At 44.8% G+C, this 20044-nt stretch overlaps 1 protein-coding gene across 1 annotated transcript in view; it reads right to left on the bottom strand.

Moving 5' to 3' along the window:
- KCTD10 (potassium channel tetramerization domain containing 10) overlaps window positions 1-20044 on the bottom strand; it is a 40806-nt gene that overhangs the window by 3975 nt on the left and 16787 nt on the right. The window contains exons 2-6 of the mRNA XM_069759462.1: window positions 17822-18035; window positions 11632-11801; window positions 11254-11340; window positions 10769-10821; window positions 805-1000 (exon numbers count right to left, since the gene is read on the bottom strand). Coding sequence (XP_069615563.1) covers window positions 805-1000; window positions 10769-10821; window positions 11254-11340; window positions 11632-11801; window positions 17822-18035 — 720 coding nt within the window. The remainder of the gene's footprint in view (window positions 1-804; window positions 1001-10768; window positions 10822-11253; window positions 11341-11631; window positions 11802-17821; window positions 18036-20044) is intronic.

Genomic DNA, 20044 nt, shown 5'->3' with positions numbered 1-20044 from the left:
CCCTATCCCTAGCCCCAACCCTATGGGTTATGGATAAAGCAGTTTTACTCTTTGGGTCAGTGCGATTACAGCGATACCTCATTTATATAATTTTTTTATGTTTTGTCGCTTTTATACGATAAAAATTATTTTATAGAAAAAATTATTTTTGCATCGCTTTATTCTGAGGACTATAACTTTTTTATTTTTGCGCTGATGATGCTGTATGGTGGCCCGTTTTTTTGCGGGACAAGATGACGTTTTCAGCAGTACCATGGTTATTTATATCGGTCTTTTTGATCGCGTGTTATTCCACTTTTTGTTCGGCGGTATGATAATAAAGCGTTGCTTTTTGCCTGTGTTTTTTTTTTACGGTGTTCACTGAAGGGGTTAACTAGTGGGACAATTTTATAGGTTGGGTCGTTACGGATGTGACAATACTAAATATGTGTACTTTTATTGTTTTTTTTTTTATTTAGATCACATCGCGTTGCTCCGAGGGTCTCAGGGAAGCATACAGGGAGCCCCCTCCCTGCGCGATGCTTCCCTATACCGCCGGAACACTGCGATCATGTTTGATCACAGTGTGCCGGGGGTTAATGTGCCAGGGGCGGTCCGTGACCGCTCCTGGCACATAGTGCTGGATGTCAGCTGCGATAGTCAGCTGACACCTGGCCGCTATCCCCCCGTGAGCGCAGCTGATCGCGCTGGACGTACTAGTCCGTCCTTGGGAAGTAGGGCCCACCCCACATGGACGGAATAGTACGTCCAATGGCAGAAAGGGGTTAATTTATTAAAAAAGTAAAAAATAAATAAATCCCTTACCTTAGTTTGCTTCTTTTCTGTTGCATACACGATGGACGTACAGCACACTTCTGCAATCTTTCTCCCCTGACCATAGAATGACCAGCAGCAGATTTCATCACCAATCACATCTTTGATGAACAATACTCTCCCGTTAAACCTCAATGACAACTTGTCAAACAGCTCAATATTCTTCAGCATGTTGTCATCAGAATTACTGCAAATAAAATGTAAAATGAGTATAATTACCAATCCTGCCATTGAGACGAATGAACAGAACATGAAAGGCTTATATTTTTCTAAAGAGAGAGAAAGACTCAGCAATGTGTGCAAATTTATACTGAAAGATTATAGTGAATGAGTGTGCTTAAGTATAAACATGTTGCGGATCAGACGACAATTCGAGCAAAAAGCTAGTTCATGGGGTGACGTGATCTTTTGTGCTACAAAAAAGATCATCGTTCTTGTTGGTGCATCGTCCTGTGTAAATGAGATGTAGGCTGTCATTGTTTTCGGCAGCGCATGTGTGATAAGAAATCCGTTACAGATTGCTGTAAACGATGCACGCTGAACAACCTTAACGTGTCATTGTAACCATTTACCGATTATCTGTCACTGAGTGCCGCTGGTAGGTCCGTGTAAATTGACCTTTCCTCAAAACGAATATATGAGGGTGCTCAAGTCATGACTGAGAGCTGGGACACATTTTTTTCTTCACAATGTTTACTGTCTCGGTTTTATAATGACAATTTAGAAAGATACTAGATTATTAAGAGGGATCAGAAGAATTGTAAGTGTAAATAAACCTTTTATCAAATCATCTAGACCTTCAAAGAGAGAAAGTTCAATTGCTTTGAATAAGGCTTCAGGGAACCCTAGAACAGAGGTGTCAAACTGCATTCCTTGAGAGCTGCAAACAGGTCATGTTTTCAGGATTTCCCTGTACTGCACAGGTGATAATTTAATCACCTACACAAATAATGAGTTGGTGATTAAATTATCACCTGTGCAGTACAGGGAAATCCTGAAAACATGACCTGTTTGCAGCTCTCAAGGAATGCAGTTTGACACCCCTGTCCTAGGAAGTACAGAAAGTGCCAGGAGTGTCCAAGATGATGCAGTAATGGGATCTGTTAAACACTAGTACAGAGATTGCTCACGAATGGCAGCCACCAGCTGTCCATGTATTTGCAATACAATGAAGCAAAGGTTTTTTGAGGCTAGTCTGGGGTCAAGTAAGGTGACAAAAAAAAACACTTCTCTCCAAGAAAAACATCAAGGACAGACTGACATTCTGCAGCAATACAGGGATTTGACTGCAGAGGACTGGGGTAAAGTTATTTCCTCTGGTGAACGACTCTCCAGACAGGAATGATTGTTCGGAGAAGAAGCAGATTATGATGGTGTGTTCGGTCCACTGGGCTCTGATATTCGTAAGGGAGGTAAAGCAAATGAGATTTGGCTGCTTCCAGATAGTTCTGATGGCAAGCTGATAAGAAAAGTCACCTTTTAATATAAATCTCATTTCTACTCTCTGCTGTGACACCGCATAAAAATGGAGGTTTTAATTCAGGCTGCTGTGAAGAGATCAAATGCCATTCATATATAGGTGAGCAATAATTGATTGTATTTACAATTTTTTTTAGAAATATATTCATACTGACCCTCACAAAAGTGTGTATGTTGTATACAAAGTAAACACAAAGTGTAAACATATGTCCAAAAAGCCATGGCAAATACCAGTGGTCACATCAGCCTTGAAGCCTGAGTTACGGATTCTGTCAAAAATGCTATTTATGCCCGAGGGCAGTTGGTGTTCGTCATGACTAGTGATGAGCGAGTGTGCTTGTTAGGTTGTGTGCACACGTTGCGTTTCTTTTGCGTTTTTTCGCTATAAAAACGTGATAAAAACGCATAAAAAACGCATACATATGCATCCTATCATTTAGAATGCATTCTGCAATTTTTGTGCACATGATGCGTTTTTTTTTCTGCGAAAAAAATTAATCGAGGTAAAAAAAACAGGATTTTTGGTTGCTTACCGTAAAATCTGTTTCTCGGAGCCTTCTTTGGGGGGATGCAGGAAACCATGGGGTGTATGCTGCTGCCACTAGGAGGCTGACACTATGCAAATAAAAAAGTTAGCTCCTCCTCTGCAGTGTACACCCCACCGACAAGAAGTAGGATGTTCAGTTAGTGAGAAAGCAGTAGGAGAAGCAACGTGTAAAAGAGAAAGAATAATAATAATAATCTTTATTTATATGGCACCGACAAATTCCGCAGCGCTTTACAGTTTCAAACACTCAAAGAGTGTTCAAAGAACTCAAACGTTAACAGTATAACACAATAAACAGAGCTGTTCCAACTTGGTAGGGTGCTGTGTCCCCCAATGAAGGCTCCGAGAAACAGATTTTACGGTAAGCAACCAAAAATCCTGTTTTCTCTATCACCTCATTGGAGGACACAGGGAACCATGGGACGTCCCAAAGCAGTCCCTGGGGCAGGAACAGCAGTCAACTCCAATCTAGGTCAGAGGAACTCACCACCGTCGACTGTAAGGTCTTCCTACCTAAGCCGGCATACGCCAAAGCTAGGCATGGAAGTTTCGCGAACATGTGGAGGACCGATCTTCGGTCTGTAGAGGTGCAAGGCAGAGGCCCCATATGTGCACCGCCGGGAGGCACCCACTGCCCGGGTAGAGTGCACCTTAAACCTGGAAGGCGGAGCTCTGCTCTGAGCCAGTAAATCTAAACATTGCTGACCGGATTTTGCGGGCATACGTTGATTTGGAGGCCGGAGGGCCTCTCTACGCCGAGCCCGTATACTGAAAAGGGGGCCTTAGCTGGATAGAAGCACCTTGCCCTGATCTGGTAGCGTGATGCGAGAACGCTACAAAGGATGAGCCCAAGCAGGACGAAGGGAAGGGAATCAAGAATGATGAACAGAGCCCTGGAGAACCTTGGCAAGGTAAGGGCAGAGCACTGAACCTGTGATCCACAGAGTGTACAAAACTGCTGCTACAGACACTGGATTTCATGATTTTAACGATTGTATTTTCTCTTCTGTAATAGATTCATACTTCATTATCCATTCCTGTTCATGTCCTTCCTTTTATTGCTGAACATTGCGGACACACTGGACATCTGCTGTTGGCACCCAAAGACTGTACCAAACTCTAATGGCAGAATCAACTCTTCATGGGGACCACATCTTCCTGCTGTGGAACTTTGGAAACGCTACTGTCTGTTTTTTATATACTTTTATATATGCTTTAGTATATGTTTTGTATATGTATCAATATTGATGGTTTTGTATCAAAGCTTGATTATGTAATAATATTTGACATATCTGCCATCACACATAATTGTTTCACTATCTTCTTTTTCCTACGCCCCCCTTAGTGCAGATAGACACTTCTGTGTCGTTCTCCCTAAGTGCACACACTCTTTATACTCCTTCTAACTACACCCTCTTTCTGCATCTTCTCTTTTGATGCAGGCCCAACTACGGACCCACATCCAACATGCCCTTCACTTTATGTATTGCAATTTTGTCCACCATCAAAACCCCCCCCCCCCCCTTACAGGGTTTTCGCCCCATAGACAGTAATATGTTTTTTCCCCCCTGTTTTCGGCCCCATGTATTCTGTCCTCTGTACACACCTGCGTATCCAGAAGCCGCTCTGCAGCGGTGTGCACTCCCGCTGGGTTTCCTGCTCCGGCGTTGCTGGGGCAACGCGTCTGTTGTGGTGCGGTGCCGCCTCCCCGCTCTGACGCGTCGAGCGGGGAGGAGCGCTGCTGCCCCATGACGCTGAGGCTCAGTGACGTCCGTGGATTCCCCGACGGAAGCGCCGCCTCAGCCGCTGCCCACTATGTCCGCACATGATAAATGCTGCAAGCACGCCATTACTGCACCTCACCCCTCGTTAAAGCTACACGCGAAACGCGCGTCGGGGAATCGTCCCACGGCTAAACCGGTAATGTGTCTCCGCCACTGTGCGTTACTCCCTTAGGGTCACCATCTTTACTCTGGAGATTAGGGCTTGCTCGCTTTACTGGAGCCTAGCTAGGCCTCATATCTTACATAGACAACTTACATTCATGTGAAGCCATATAGCCTCTTTCTACCAGCCTCTTTTGTTGCTCAGAGTTCATGCACTATAGCACTTTAGTACATATGCTGCTTATCTGAAGCGTCTATACGCTCTTGGTTACACTCGGCACTTTACGTATTTTATACCTTTCGTGGATGACCCTTGGCACTGCCTGTTTTAGTCTGGTTCGATTATATCAGTTGCACCTTGTATCCGCTTAGTCCTTTTACCTTTAGTATATTGTTTCCTTTTTTGTTTATAAAATTTATTGAAATAAAACATGTTAATTATTTTAAGGCCATAGCTTTATCTTGTTCTCTTTTTGGATGCAGACTCTGAGAGCCTGAAAGGAAGGTATAAAATGAAAATGGACCCGTCCCTCGCAAAAATGCAGGAGTGTCCGATGTCTGAAGAAAGGGAGGACCTGGATAAAGGCCTTCATAAAATAAAGGAAAGCACACGCGGTCCCAAGAGAACAACGAGGTTGATTCTGAGGAAGAAGAGAACTTGTCCTTCCGATGACCTCCTTAATAATTGGTTCAAGTTGGAGACAAACTGACGGAAACCCTCGGAAGGCAAGCTGTGAGGGACTTCCTAGAGGATAAGTCCTGTCACGCCTTAAAGGGAACCTGTCACCTGAATTTGGCGGGACCGGTTTTTGGTCATAGGACCAGTTTTCGGTCATAGGACCAGTTTTCGGTCATATGGGCGGAGTTTTCGGGTGTTTGATTCACCCTTTCCTTACCCGCTGGCTGAATGCTGGCCGCAATATTGGATTGAAGTTCATTCTCTGTCCTCCGTAGTACACGCCTGCGCAAAGCAATTTCGGCCAGCATGCAGCCAGCGGGTAAGGAAAGGGTGAATCAAACACCCGAAAACTCCGCCCATATGACCAAAAACCGGTCCCGCCAAATTCAGGTGACAGGTTCCCTTTAAGCAAATGGTCCTTCGGAAGGGCACCATATTGTTGGATGTCCAAGCAGCACCTGCAGCGGCATCCGTGTACTTCCTGCAAGAGTAAATTAGTCCTCAAGGACAGCGATTTACTTTGATCGGACTCCATGAAGGGTGCCCTGATGGAGCAGCTTAGCCCATGCATCTATAATAACTTTGCTGTCCAGGTGGAGACAAAGACAGGGCACAATATAGCGGCGGACACTTCAGTGGTCGACTTTGCCATGGACTATTAGTCCGTCGTTGGTATCTTTCAGGGATGCTCTCTGTAAGAGAGGAGGACTGTATCGGTGCGGAGACAGAGAAGAGGTCCAGTTCGCAGTAAGTTCAGGAGAGAGGGAATATAGGAAAACCGAGACGCTTCCCTCTTTGGAACGGCTGGACTAAGGATTCCAAGAGAAAACCCAGAAAAGACCATTAAATTGAAATGACAAGAAAAGACTTGAGAGTAGGTTACTGGGAACCTGCTAGAGAGCATGACAAGATGGGCATTGATAGGCAGAATTGGACATGAGCAGTCAAGGGAGGAGAGACCATGGAAAACCTGGAGCATGTCAATTCCATGGGAAGTTGGCCCTAGAAAAGAGTACATAGGCAGCAGTAAAAAAAAAAAAAAACTTGACTGCCAAAAGGAAGATCCTTACCTATGATGACATGAGTAACCCTATGCGTCCCGGACCCTCTGGAACGGGGAGAGGATTGTAGTGTGTGGATCTACTTACCCAAGTATAAGACACCACACTAACGAGGATAACAGTGAAAGGGATACGAATCCTGCTGAAGGAAGGAACGTATTATCACAAAAACCCATCATTGGATCTAGGCGTGGAGCAGCCTTGTACACTGGACGATGCTTGCACAGAGTAAGATCCAATTCCTATCCGAGGTAGGAGAACCTGTTCCTGCCACAGTCGGAAATAAAATCCCGGAGCTGCTCTAGATTGAATTCAGTGTCTGTAAGAAAGAAGAGGTAAGTACTGACACATAAATAGGAAGCTCTGTATTGAGGTAGTTCAAAGGCCCCTAGAATAGTGCAGTGAGCAATCATGAGTTAAGGTATTATATGGGACCTGACTCCATAAGAGACAGCCAGAACGTATAATACTGTAAATCATATATGATGGAGTAACGCACTGGGTAATGCAGACAGACCTAGGACAGCACTGTAAACTGACCTACTGGATAGTTAGTGGTAGGCCCGAATAACCAGATGGAGAGGAAAGGCCCCTGGGGGGGCAACACGCAATTAAGGCCCAGTGCGCGGCTGTAGAAAACACTGCAACCAGTCGGTACCTGACACCGGCGTGTCCGACCTACCTGAAAGTGGACTGGGCACTTATGCTGCCACTGAGGTCTACCCTGTGGCACTGAGATCCACCTTGTGGTACGTGATAGATCTTCTGTTTAGCTGTTAATAGACCACAGACGTTATTGACCGTGAAACACACGGTAAAAGTTGCGCCTCTGTCTCACCTGAATACGGATTGTAATCGCTGCGGCAGCCAACCAGAAGTGATAAATACCGAGCACCTCTCCGAGTGGTGACTAAAGGGGAGCCTATGCAGATGCTGCAAAAGACCCTTAAGAGAGTGATAGAGGGCGTTTCTGACTTACCTGACTCTGGAGCAAAAGAGAAGGACCAATGCAGCAATCGATCTCGCGCACGTTTAAACCACTGGAACGACGGCAGGTATTGACTAAATGTGTCTGGAAGATGACATCTAAAACCTGGATAGCGGACAGTACTGCTGCAATCGACGGGAGGAATAGGAGAGTGCGCCTGACTTACCTAAATACAGTACAGAACGCCAGTACCACTGCGGTGGTCAATCCAGGACACGTGTGATCCGCTGAAGATACGACAGTTTCAAATAATGTACTGTACCTGGAAGCTGGTGCGCGTGAAACCTGGATGGCGGATAGAGTACGGCTGCGATCGGCTCTCGGTATCCTGCAACTATGGCAGATAGAGTACTGCTACGATTGGCTCAGTATCCTGCGACTATGGCCGATAGAGTGCGGGAGAACCCTGGAGAATGGTATAGGAGAGAGTTGATTCTGTGTTATGGTCTAGGTCATGATACCTGACGGCATTATGCAGAATAACAGCTTCCGTGTAGTAAGCCGCAGCACGGAGTCTGTCTGAATTATGTCCTGCCGTGCTCATTCTCTTGAAGGTAGAACAGTAGGCTTGTCAACAGGGAGAAAAAACTCTACTCTCTGTTGTGCACCTGAGTTCAAACCTTTGCGCCTGCGATATGTGGTCAGATTCTTTATCCACTGAGCCACAGCAGACGTTGCTGGGAAATACGGACTCTTAACCAGCTGGAAGTCAGGTCTGAACATTGCAGTTGTGAAGTGAGTAGGAGCAGCTCCCCTCTCTGCTTAGAGCACTGTAATGGTTGCATCCGGAGGGGGCTGCAGGGAGATGGAGGGCGGGTGCCTGTGCGCAGGGGAAATGGAAACGTTTGATATGCCAGGGCTCTAGCATCACCATGTGTAGAGAAATAGCCGAGCCTCGGCTGAAAATCAAGGCACAGGTCCGCAATAGCAGAAATCACAACAGCAGAGTGACGAAACGTAGAACTCCGAGGAGAAAGGTGCAACTGAAACCCTCTACGAAGTGAACGCCATATGGCAGGCTTTATAATGGTCCATCTCCCTGAGGAGGGTGAGGGGCGGACCGTGGCACAGATGACGGCAGTATGGGGCATACTGCCATACCCCGCTGGTAACTGCACGGCTCTAGAGCACTTATTACGCCAATGACTGCACGGCTCTAGAGTACTACTATACCAGTGATTGCGCGGCTCCAGAGTACTATTACGTATTACGTCGGTGACTGCACGGGTCTAGAGTACTGATACACAATTGACTGCACGACTTTAGAGTACTAATACGTATTACACCAGTGACTGCACGGTTATAGAATATAATTACACCAGTGACCGGCTTGCATGAAAGGAGGATGAGAACACTCTCCTATAGGATTAGTCATGGTAAGCATGCCTACTAAGGAATGCCAGAAGGTTAGGGGAACAGGAGAGATGCAGAGAGGAGTGCCAAACTGCTAAGCAGCGCTACTCACAGCAGGTGTAATGTCCTGTAGTCTGCTCCAAGGTTGTAGCTGCGACAGGCATCAGGACACCGGTCCAGGGCACCAGCATGAAGATGGAGGCGGGGAACCCAGTCGGTGCAGACGCACGCTGGTGGGAAAGGACCAGCACTCAGCTCAGAAGGGGGGCGGGAATAGCCTCCGGGTCCGGAGGAGAACGCTCCCCAGCAAGATAGCGTCGATCCCAGGCCGAATGGGGCGGCTGGGAGTAGTGGGCGGAGCTAGCCGCTCTGTACAGGAATGGGTACAGTCTAAACCGCCTGTAGGGGAGCACCAAGATGGCGCCGGTGGGCGACTATGACAGTCAGGCGGGAGAAAAGCTCGCCCGAGAGAAGAGGAAGTGGGCGGAGTCGGCACCGGAAGAGTAGGCCCAAGCAGAAGCCGGGGCCTAAATTAGAGGCCGGCGGCGCCGGATAAAGGGGACAGTGCGGACGCCGGAAATAAAGGGGACAGCACGGCTGCCTGCAAAAGCAACCGCGCCGAGGCATAAGGCAGTGCGGCCGCAGCCGGGGAGGATGCAAAGGCTGCCACGCCGGAAGGAAGATTGTGCGGCCACCAGCGGGGAGCAGCGCGAGAAGGGGCGCAGCCGCCTGCAAAGGCCGCCGCGCGGATGAGGGAGTCTGTGCCTGCAAATGCTGTCTGCAGCTAAGATCCCTGCTGCCTAGTAACAGTGACGACCTCCCAAGGTAATCTGCCTACTCTGGGAAGGGTGGGGAAATACTCACCTCATACATCCAAAGCCGTCCGTCACTAACCTTAATCCAAGGAAGGTATGAGACGTCCATGGAGCTGGTGATGGACGTCCTCGTCTCCTCCAACCGACAGGCTCTGGTAGGCGAGTGGGTGGGGGACGGAGCTAGGACCGGACTTCTGAGCATACTTGTGTGCCAGGATCATGGTCCTGCTGAGGGATCTATGAGGATACGGGGTGGCAGTACACACCGTACTCATAGTCCATAATGTGGGAGTACAGGTGTGACTGTTCACCCTGTATCCCTTCCGGAAAAACCTGAAAGAAAACGACGCACATTGAGGTAGATAAGGGTCTAATGAAAGACCCGTGTCCACCTCCTACTGACACTAAGCTAAACTGAATATCCTACTTCCTGTCAGTAGGGTGTACACTGCAGAGGAGGAGCTAACTTTTTTATTTGCATAGTGTCAGCCTCCTAGTGGCAGCAGTATACACCCATGGTTTCCTGTGTCCCCCAATGAGGCGATAGAGAAAGCAGCATGTTCATTAATTTTGTGGGTTTTTTGCGTTTTTCTCGCTACATAATGCATTGGGAAAGCTCTGGAAAAAAAACACACAAAAACGTGAAAAAACACATGCGGATTTCTTGCAGAAAATATGCAGTTTTCTTCAGGAATTTTCTGCAAGAAATTCTTACGTGTGTACATACCCTTACTTGGGTTCTCCGAGCATGGTCTGGTGGTCTCCGAGTATTTATGGCATGCGCGGAGATCATGACTGTGTCCACATAGCTGCATGATTTGCGGCTGCTAGACAGCCTGAATACATGTGGGGATTCCCTAACAAACAGACAATCCCTGCATGTGTTCAGCCTGTCTAGCAGCCGCAAATCATGTCAAACAATCTCTGAGCATGCCATAAATACTCGGAGACCACCCAAGCATGCTTGGAAAACCCGAGTAACGAGCATACTCGCTCATCACTAGTCATGACAGTTCCTGCATTGCCATTATTTTGGTTCTTTGGTTAACAGAAATAAGAATGTGTGAACAGGTTCTTATTTGTGAAAAGATTTATAAATGCTTTCAGAGAACATGCTCCTTGTAAGGTGTACAAAGAGGAACCCTACCTGGTATAGGAATACTTGTTATTGCTTCTGTTGTAAAGTAACTTGACAGCAGGCTGTGAGGAGGAAAACATGCAGATCTCAGTAATATCACCAACAACCCTGGCAACAGCATTCTGTGCAACATTCATATATTAGTGATTAGATAATTCTCCATTCTGTCCATCTGTAGTAAAAGCTCCACAATAAATCCTTCTGTGACAAAGTCATTTTATCATGTAAATTGCAAACGATCATAAACTTTCAGTAAGTACCTAGTACGTGCAAGGAAAACTGTTACAGTATCAAGTAGAGATGGATAGATCGATTTGCAGGACTCCGGTCCATTGGCCAGAGACTACTGGTGTGGCCGACAGACCGTAGTCCTGCAAATTGATCTACCCATCTTTATTTGCAAGGTCAATACTTAAGTGCCGTTATGAAAAAACGACAACTATTGTGTGTGTCTGTGTATAGTCTACATTTATTCTAGAAAATGTGTTTCTGACCTTATTAGATGTAGCTATCAACTTCTGCTCCTCTTTTGATGACGTGATCACTGGGACTTTGCAGAAAGGTTCATATACATCTTTATTCTGTTGAAGGAAAACATTCCATTGTTATTACATGACTTCCATTATAAAGTAAGACTGACTTTAATAGCGGAACAAAAAGTCTTATTCCTAAGGAAACAGAAGGAAACATTAGAAAATATCAGTCACCTAAAATATCGGAATGCCCTTCTACTAAGAAATTTACGTGTTTAGGTGGCATTGCTAGCTACTGGAATCCTCTGGAGCACATTGTATAAATTGCAATGATTTTCTTGGGCATCCTGTGCCTGCATTACTGGATATCACAAAATAAAGCTTTCCCGGAGATCTCACCTGAAGAGACGCTTGACATTCATCTGCCAGCCCTTGCACCAAATAATACTTTGCTTCCGCCAAGAGTTCCTCAATTTCTCTTCGCGTTTCTGGAAGCGGAACAGCTCCATCTCTCAGGTAATTTAATATTGTCCCGAAGTGCTTCCCGCATCGGTCTATAAGAATCCAACCTTAATGGAACACAAGGGCAATTTAACAGTGGGTACTGTAGACGAAAAGCCTACAATGAAAATTACAAGAAGAAAACCAGCAAGGTGTAAAAGCAAAAATTCATCACAATGTGACTCCCATTAACCACTTACATTGCGTCTTCTACAGAACCTCAAATGCAAGGAAGAAGCATGTTGTCATTTACTCAGAAAAGTCTCCCTAAGATTTCTTGTTCTCTATTACCAGCTGCTATAAGCAGAAGAATGAGGACTGAAGGGGATCTCCTCCGCTTCTAGCAGGCGTCATATTTAAGAAATAGAACTTATGCCGAGGTTGTCAAAGTGCAAACTTGTATGATGCAGACTGCTGGAAAAGGAACCTGTATTCAGCTAATAACTTTAGATAACTTTTCGATGATGCTGGACTTGCATTAATCTTATTCAAACATTTTATATACATTTGAACTATGAAATGGTTATAAAATAAAGGTTACTGACCCGGTCATATCCACCAGTCCTACAAAAGTATAATAGCTAATAAGAGCACAATGTGATTTTATCAATACATGGTGCAATTATTATACAACGTCAATTCAAAACTTTGAATTGAGGATTGAAAAATGTGAAGAAAACAAGAATTGATTTGGAAAATCTCTTTACTATTCACAACAGAACATAGAACAAAGATCAGGAGGTGAACGTTAAGCAAATTCTCCATTTTATTTGAAAAAAAATTAACTCATTTAGAAACTGATGGCAGCAACACATCTCAAAAAAGTTGGGAAAGTGCCACGTGTAGAATCCTCTTTTCTTTTTACAACAGTCTGTAAACCTCTAAGTGAGACCAAATGCTAGAGTCTTAGGAGAAAAAAAAAATGTTTCTTTCTTGTCTAATGTGGGATTCTTGCCGCTCAACAGTTCTGGGTCTTTACGAGATGGTTTGTTTCATAACCAAATGTTTTCTATTGGTGAAAAGTCTGGACTGCAGGCGGCCAGTTGATCACCTGAACCCTTCTTTTCTGAAGCCATTCTCCTCTGATGGATGCAGTATGGGGTTTAGCACAGTCTTGCTGAAATATGCAAAGCCTTCCCTGAAATAGACGGTGTCTGGATGAGAGCATATGTTGTTCTAAAACTCAATATAATGTTCAGCATGGATAGTGTCTTTCAAAATGAGCATGTCATAGGCACTAATGCGACCTCAGTCATCAGAGAGATCGGCCTTTGAATTGTGCACTGATAAGCTGGATGGCCCCTCACCTCGAGTCCGCAAGACACAGCGTCCGTGGTGTCCAGAACTAATTTCACATTTTTACTCATCTGACCATAGCACAGTTTTCCATTTTGCCTCTGTCCATTATAAATGAGCTTTGGCCCAGAGAAGATGGCAGCGTTTCTGAATTGTGTTGATATATGGATTCTTCTTTGCATGATATAGCTGTAACTTGCATTTGTGGACTACACAATGCATTGCCACCTCATATCCCGCAGATCACAAGTATTCAATATAGACCAACAACCTTGCCCACTTGTGGATTTATCCAGAATGTTTTGATTACATTATATAATGTAGATAGTGGGACATTTAAAGTGTTTGCCAATTTGTGTTTTATATTGAGGAACATTTTTCTGAAAATGTTCCACAATCTTTAGATGCAGTAGTTTCCAGATTGGTGAACCTCTGACCAGCTTTGCTTCTGAGAGACTCTGCCTCTCCAACATGCTCTTTTTATACAATCAAGTGACTCAGGTGAAACTTGACCCTCTGGATGATTTTTATTTGCACTACTTCCTTTCCCAGCCTTTTGCTAACCTTGTCCCAACTTTTCTGAGGTGTGTTGCTGCCATCAATTTCTAAATGAGTTACCGTAATTTTTTCAAATGAAATGAAAATATGTTTAACTTTCACCTTCTGATCTTTGCTCTATGCTCCGTTTTGAATAGAAGACAGCTATAAAGATTTCCAAATTGTTGCATTCTTTTTTCTTTACATTTTACAGAGTGCTCCAACTTGTTTTGGAATTGGGGTTGTATATCTAACATGGAATCAAAGAGCAACCTTAGACTAAAAAAAGTTTTAGCTAAATATATAGAAATAGTAAAGGAAAACGGTCATGTAAAAAATGGTATCTGATCTGCAGGCAGATGTTACAGAGAAAAAGAGCTGATCACATTTTTATACATTCTTGCAGGAAAAGAATTGCAATGTAACTTTTACTCATTGAAATCCCTGTATACACGAGTCCGGTATGTTGTCCTATTCAGAGATTTCCAGTATGACTGTGCATGTAGTCATAGTGGTCAGTGAGACCGCCCACTGGACTCTTGTGCATGCAAACAACGCGGATTTCAATGAATAAAATTGAAGTTATACAATATTTTCCAACAAACCTATAAATAATTCTATAGACCAAAAAAACGGCACTGTCTGAACAAAGCTGAGGCTGCTCCACTCCTGGAGCCAGGTGTTAATCAACAGTCATTAAACTACCAGCCACATGTAATCAGATCGGGTGCTCTTCAGAACAAAATAGACGATTCCATTGGTATATGCAAGAAAAAGGAAGGCACTCACCGATCTAAAAATTGGCAATCTTTATTCAATCTTCATAAAAAGCTTCTTGGCCGGGGGAGTGAGAAAAGGAGCTCTTGTGAGCAGGAGCAAACGACGGCGTTTCGCGATGTGCTTGCGCTTCTACGGGTCAGCATGCTGACCGTCGTTTGCTCCTGCTCGGCCGTCGTTTGCTCCTGCACGCAAGAGCTCCTTTTCTCACTCCCCCAGCCAAGAAGCTTTTATGAAGATTGAATAAAGATTGCCAATTTATACACCAGTGAGTGCCTTCCTTTTTCTTGCATTTACCTATAAATAGTTCTGTTCGGCTTTTCCTTTCCTATACAATGCTGTCTACAGATGCATGTACAATGAGACAGGCACATAATCACACGGCAGAAATTTGGGAGTCTTTAGGGAAAGGAAGACAAACTTCAGAACAATGGCTACTGGTCACACCCAGAACCTGACCTGATTACAGTAAATTTATTAATGTAATAAGTAGAACATGAGCTTTTTTCAGTCCTATAAGATTTTCCATATAATGTATGTGGAACTATACTTTTTTTTTAATCTAAGCTTAATTCTTCTATCCGATCACTGCATCCTGATGACCCCTTTCAGAGGGGTCACAGTATTAAATGCACAGGCTGTATCTGTACTAACGGCAAGGTGAAAGATGCATCTTAAACATCGGGGGTCGGGGAGTACATTAACAATGTAATATCTATACAATGTGCATTCCAGTCTACCCTTGATGTCAGTTCAAACAGGATTCAAATGAAATGAACTTTACTGGCCCCAATTAATGGTTTCCATCAGAGCAAAACTATTGCAGACATGCCTTTGAAGTAATATTTTACCATAGTTGACATATAGGTCATCCTTTCCTACAAAAATTTGCCTTAAATGATACTCAGCAGGATTCATCAAGACTTTTTTTTTCAGCTTCTCGATGGAATACACCTTGAAATGTTGCAAAATTTAAGCCCAAAATCTCAAATCTGTTGGCGGTTTTATATCAGACCCGGCCAGCTCCATCCACTTTGGCACGATGAAGCATGCCCGGCAAATCAAAGTTTACGCCAGTTTTGTGGCGCAAGTTACGCCAGAAAAGCACAGAAATGTAACTGACTAGAGTAAGATTTCTAACAGAGCGCCAGGCAGTTGTAAGATTCACCCAATTCATTATAGTGTGTGCTCATTAATCAATTGGGTTAATCTCATTTCTGTGGTCCCTTCATAAAGAATGGCATAAAAAATGCTATTATTAATGATTTTCTGGATCTTTTTGGTCAAATATACCGGTACCTGTCCTGAATGCTGCTGCCAGGATCATATTCCTCACCAACCGTTACACCGATGCCTCTACCCTGTGCCAGTCATTACACTGGCTACCCATCCACTCCAGAATCCAGTACAAAACTACTACCCTTATCCACAAAGCACTCCATGGCTCGGCACCACTCTACATCTCCTCCCTGGTATCAGTCTACCACCCTACCCGTGCCCTCCGCTCCACTAATGACCTCAGGTTAGCATCCTCAATAATCAGAACCTCCCACTCCCGTCTCCAAGACTTTACACGTGCTGCGCCGATTCTTTGGAATGCACTACCTAGGTTAATACGATTAATCCCCAATCCCCACAGTTTTAAGCGTACCCTAAAAACTCATTTGTTCAGACTGGCCTACCGCCTCAATGTATTAACCTAACGATGCCTGTGTGGCCTATTAAATAGGTTTTTTTTTTTATTTATTTATTTTTTAAATAGGCAATCAGGTTCCTCGCATCATGTTCTCATTCAATTTATGCAGTTAATAGCCCTCTGTGTCTGTACTGCTACATACTTAGGCAGTTAACTGGTTCATGCAGCTTTACATGAACACCCGAGCCTTACACTATGGCTGGTCCAACTAACTAAAGCAATTGTTACCATCCACCTCTCGTGTCTCCCCTTTTCCCCATAGTTTGTAAGCTTGCGAGCAGGGCCCTCATTCCTCCTGGTATCTGTTTTGAACTGTATTTCTGTTATGCTGTAATGTCTATTGTCTGTACAAGTCCCCTCTATAATTTGTAAAGCGCTGCGGAATATGTTGGCGCTATATAAATACAAATTATTATTATTATTATTAATGGAGCACGAAAATGACACCGTGTCCAACTTTTTTCCGTCCAGTTGAGGAACAGGATTCAGTAGGATCACCATGTAATTTTTTATTGTACGATAGCTGTTACTGGCGCGAGATGGATGTAAACATTGATGGAGCTGAACAGCATAATTCTGTTCAATGTTCATTTCAAGAGAATGGAGGTGATCTTCACTTCTCAGCAGTGGCAGCTAAACATTGATCTCCATTCAATATTTACATCTACATGAATCAAGAACCAATAGATTATATTAGTGATATAGCCAAAAGACAGGTTCATCAATAGTAAATACCAAACCCCTTGAAAGGTAACGCTTCTGTAATCTTAAAGGGCCTCTGTCACCCCCTCCAGCCGTTATAAACTAAAAAAGCCACCTTGTGCAGCAGTAATGCTGCATTCTAACAAGGTGGCTCTTTTAGTTTTTGGTGCATTTATTCCCAAAATAAAGCATTTTATAATTTCCCCAAAATACCTTTCTTTAGACAGGGAGGCAGGTCTTAACCCCCTGCTGGAAACGCCACACTGCCGTCACTCAAATCTTCAGGGGCGCTGCCCCCTCCCCGCTGTTTTCCCATGAAATCCAGCGCCTGCGCTGTGTAGTACTGGCTGATGCAGGCGCAGTGAGCTCTGGCCGTCTGACCTCACATGCAATCTTGCAGTCTGCGCCTGTGCGGCCACCCACCTTGGGAATCCCAGCCCCGCAGTGTGTTATGCATTATGCACAGTGCGGGGCTGGGATTCACAGGCAGGGCGGCCGCACAGGCGCAGTCTGCAAGCCTGGCTGTGACGTCAGACGGCCAGAGCTCACTGCGCCTGCACCAGCCAGTACTACACAGCGCAGGCGCCGGATTTCATGGGAAAACAGCGCGGAGGGGGTGGTGCCCGGCGCCCCTGAAGATTTGAGTGACGGCAGTGTGGCGTTTCCAGCAGGGGGGTTAAGACCTGCGTCCCTGTCTAAAGACAGGTATTTTGGCGAAGTTATAAAACGCTTTATTTTGGGAACAAATGCACCAAAAACTAAAAGAGCCACCTTGTTAGAATGCAGCATTACTGCTGCACAAGGTGGCTATTTTAGTTTATAACGGCTGGAGGGGGTGACAGTGGCCCTTTAAAAAAAATATATAAACCTTTCAAAGAGATGCAAAATATGATGTGAACAGGGTCTCAAATATTCCAAAAAGTTAATCATACAAAAAATATATGTCCAATGTCCAGTCACGACAGATGTTCCTGGGCTACAATCAGGTGTACTCCACATGTATGTTTGATCCTGGGCATCAGGAGCGATTTCCACCTTGACCGGACACGATTACAGCAAAAGAAAAAAAATGACCCCTACCCTCACTATCCGTTAGCACCTCCATTCTCCCGCTGAACATTGCTTTGAGCATGGTGTCCTGCTTGGTGAGGGTTTGCATGGTGGTGTAATATAAAGCACCGCCTACATTTAGCTTCACATATTTGGAACTGGTGCTGGCGCATTTGAAAGAGGTGGTCCGGGTTGTAGTTGCGGGCACCACAGAGCTCACCACACTCTCTCCTGACATTTCTTCCTGCAACAGAAACAGAAAAGGTCAAAAGATTACTACTACTCCTTAGGTACCTGCTCAGCGGAGATGTGTCATAACCCGGATAACGGAAAGTGATGGGTAATTCATTACCATAACACTAAGGAGAGCCTGTCACCGGGGTAGACCCAGTTTTCAGTTGATTAAATGCTAGGCCCCACAAACAAAAAATTACTAATAATAAAAAGTAATACAAAAAGGTCACTTTAGTAAGCAAGGAAGATCTCACTGGCCCAGTCAGTGCAATGGCTGGGGTGAGGAAATGTGACATCAGCAGTGCTGGTATCATGGAAATCACCAGTAAGGTACATCTGCTGACTCCAAAAGTTTGAGTCTGCAATTTGCATAAATCATTGCAAGTACTATGCTGTGATGCCAGACTACTACCAATACGTGGACAAGAAAACACTATGATCCCATAGACACTTCCACCATTATGATCAACCCAGGCTTTTGCAGAGCATCCGAAGAGCCTAGTGACAGCTATAGAGATTACTACAAATGTCAATCTGTATCTTCCAATTTCCCAACATGAGCGTTCATAGACATCAAGAGAAACCCACACAGTGTGCGGCTCCGTCCATCTGCCCAGCACACGTGTTCCACATGCTGCCTTGTAGAATGGAGCCGCTGTCTCCATCAGCTGCATGGTAGAGGCACAGATGATTTCTAAGTTGAAGTTGCGGCAGCCGGGCATAGCTGCAATAAGCGCTACAGAAGAGTAGTACCACGTATCACATGGTGGCAAACCAGATACAAGGACAGATCGAGTGCAGACTCATATGGAGTGGCCCTCCGCGCTGGTTCCTACAGCTGAACATCCTACCTGTATATGGTGTAGATATGACCCCATTAAGGGAATGTGGCTGACTTCAATAAACAACCCCTTTTCATGGGGTTGAAGTGAAGCTTCCAGGGATCATCAATGTTGATCAGCGCCAGTCAGAATATCATATTAGGACTTTTGAAAGGGGCACCCTGCTCTATAAAGCAGAGCGAAGTGCTACGGAGGACACAGCGTAACACGTAGTACATGGCCCTCCACTATTAAATCCTGAAAACATTATATCCCTAGAAGCTGAATACTTCTCTATCTATGTCTACAGGAAAGAAGGTTTACTCATAATCACAGATGCAGATTATCTCCTGTAACAGGAGTGTTCCTATGGAAGGCCCTGCCACATTATGTAATGGTTGCTCCACTACAAAAGTACAAGGAGAGCCTGGATGCCTTTCTTGATAAATCTAATATTACAGGTTATGAGTACCAGATTGCCTTTCTTCCTTCCAATCCATCACACAATGTCACCTGGAGTGCTGCAAAGAAAATGAGCCCGACCAGGTAAACCGATACGCTATATTCCACTATGCGTTTCAGGGCTTCCAATTCATCTGGTGTATACAGTATACAGACAAGAAGTCAGCAGTGACCTTTATAAGGGTCAGTGGTGATGTAAAAACACCATTACAAGCCATAAGCTTTATTTACTATAGAAAAAACATACCGTAACTATATAAATATCAAAATAATTGTTATTCGCTGCTGTTATTGTATAGTAATCATGATAAAGTAAACCATGAACAATCTACAAAATTAAACATTAAAACACTGATTCATAAAGCACCAAGGCAATTTATTCAGTCTTAAAGCACCGCTCCAGAGTTTTTTTTTTATTGCACTGCTGGAGTGGTCCTTTAACCCCTCTGTGACCTTAGACGTACTATCCCGTCGAGGTGCCCTGGGCTTATCTGACCCTGGACGGGATAGTACGTCATAGCCGATCGGCCGCGCTCACGGGGGGAGCGCGGCCGATCGCGGCCGGGTGTCAGCTGCTTATCGCAGCTGACATCCGGCACTATGTGCCAGGAGCGGTCACGGACCGCCCCCGGCACATTAACCCCTGGCACACCGCGATCAAAGATGATCGCGATGTGCCGGCGGTGCAGGGAAGCACCGCGCAGGGAGGGGGCTCCCTGCGGGCTTCCCTGAGCCC

Source organism: Ranitomeya imitator, chromosome 1 (assembly GCF_032444005.1).
Source record: "Ranitomeya imitator isolate aRanImi1 chromosome 1, aRanImi1.pri, whole genome shotgun sequence".
NCBI classification, from domain to species: domain Eukaryota; kingdom Metazoa; phylum Chordata; class Amphibia; order Anura; family Dendrobatidae; genus Ranitomeya; species Ranitomeya imitator.
Note: the sequence above shows the minus strand (reverse complement) of the source record. Positions and strands in the feature narration are given on the sequence as shown.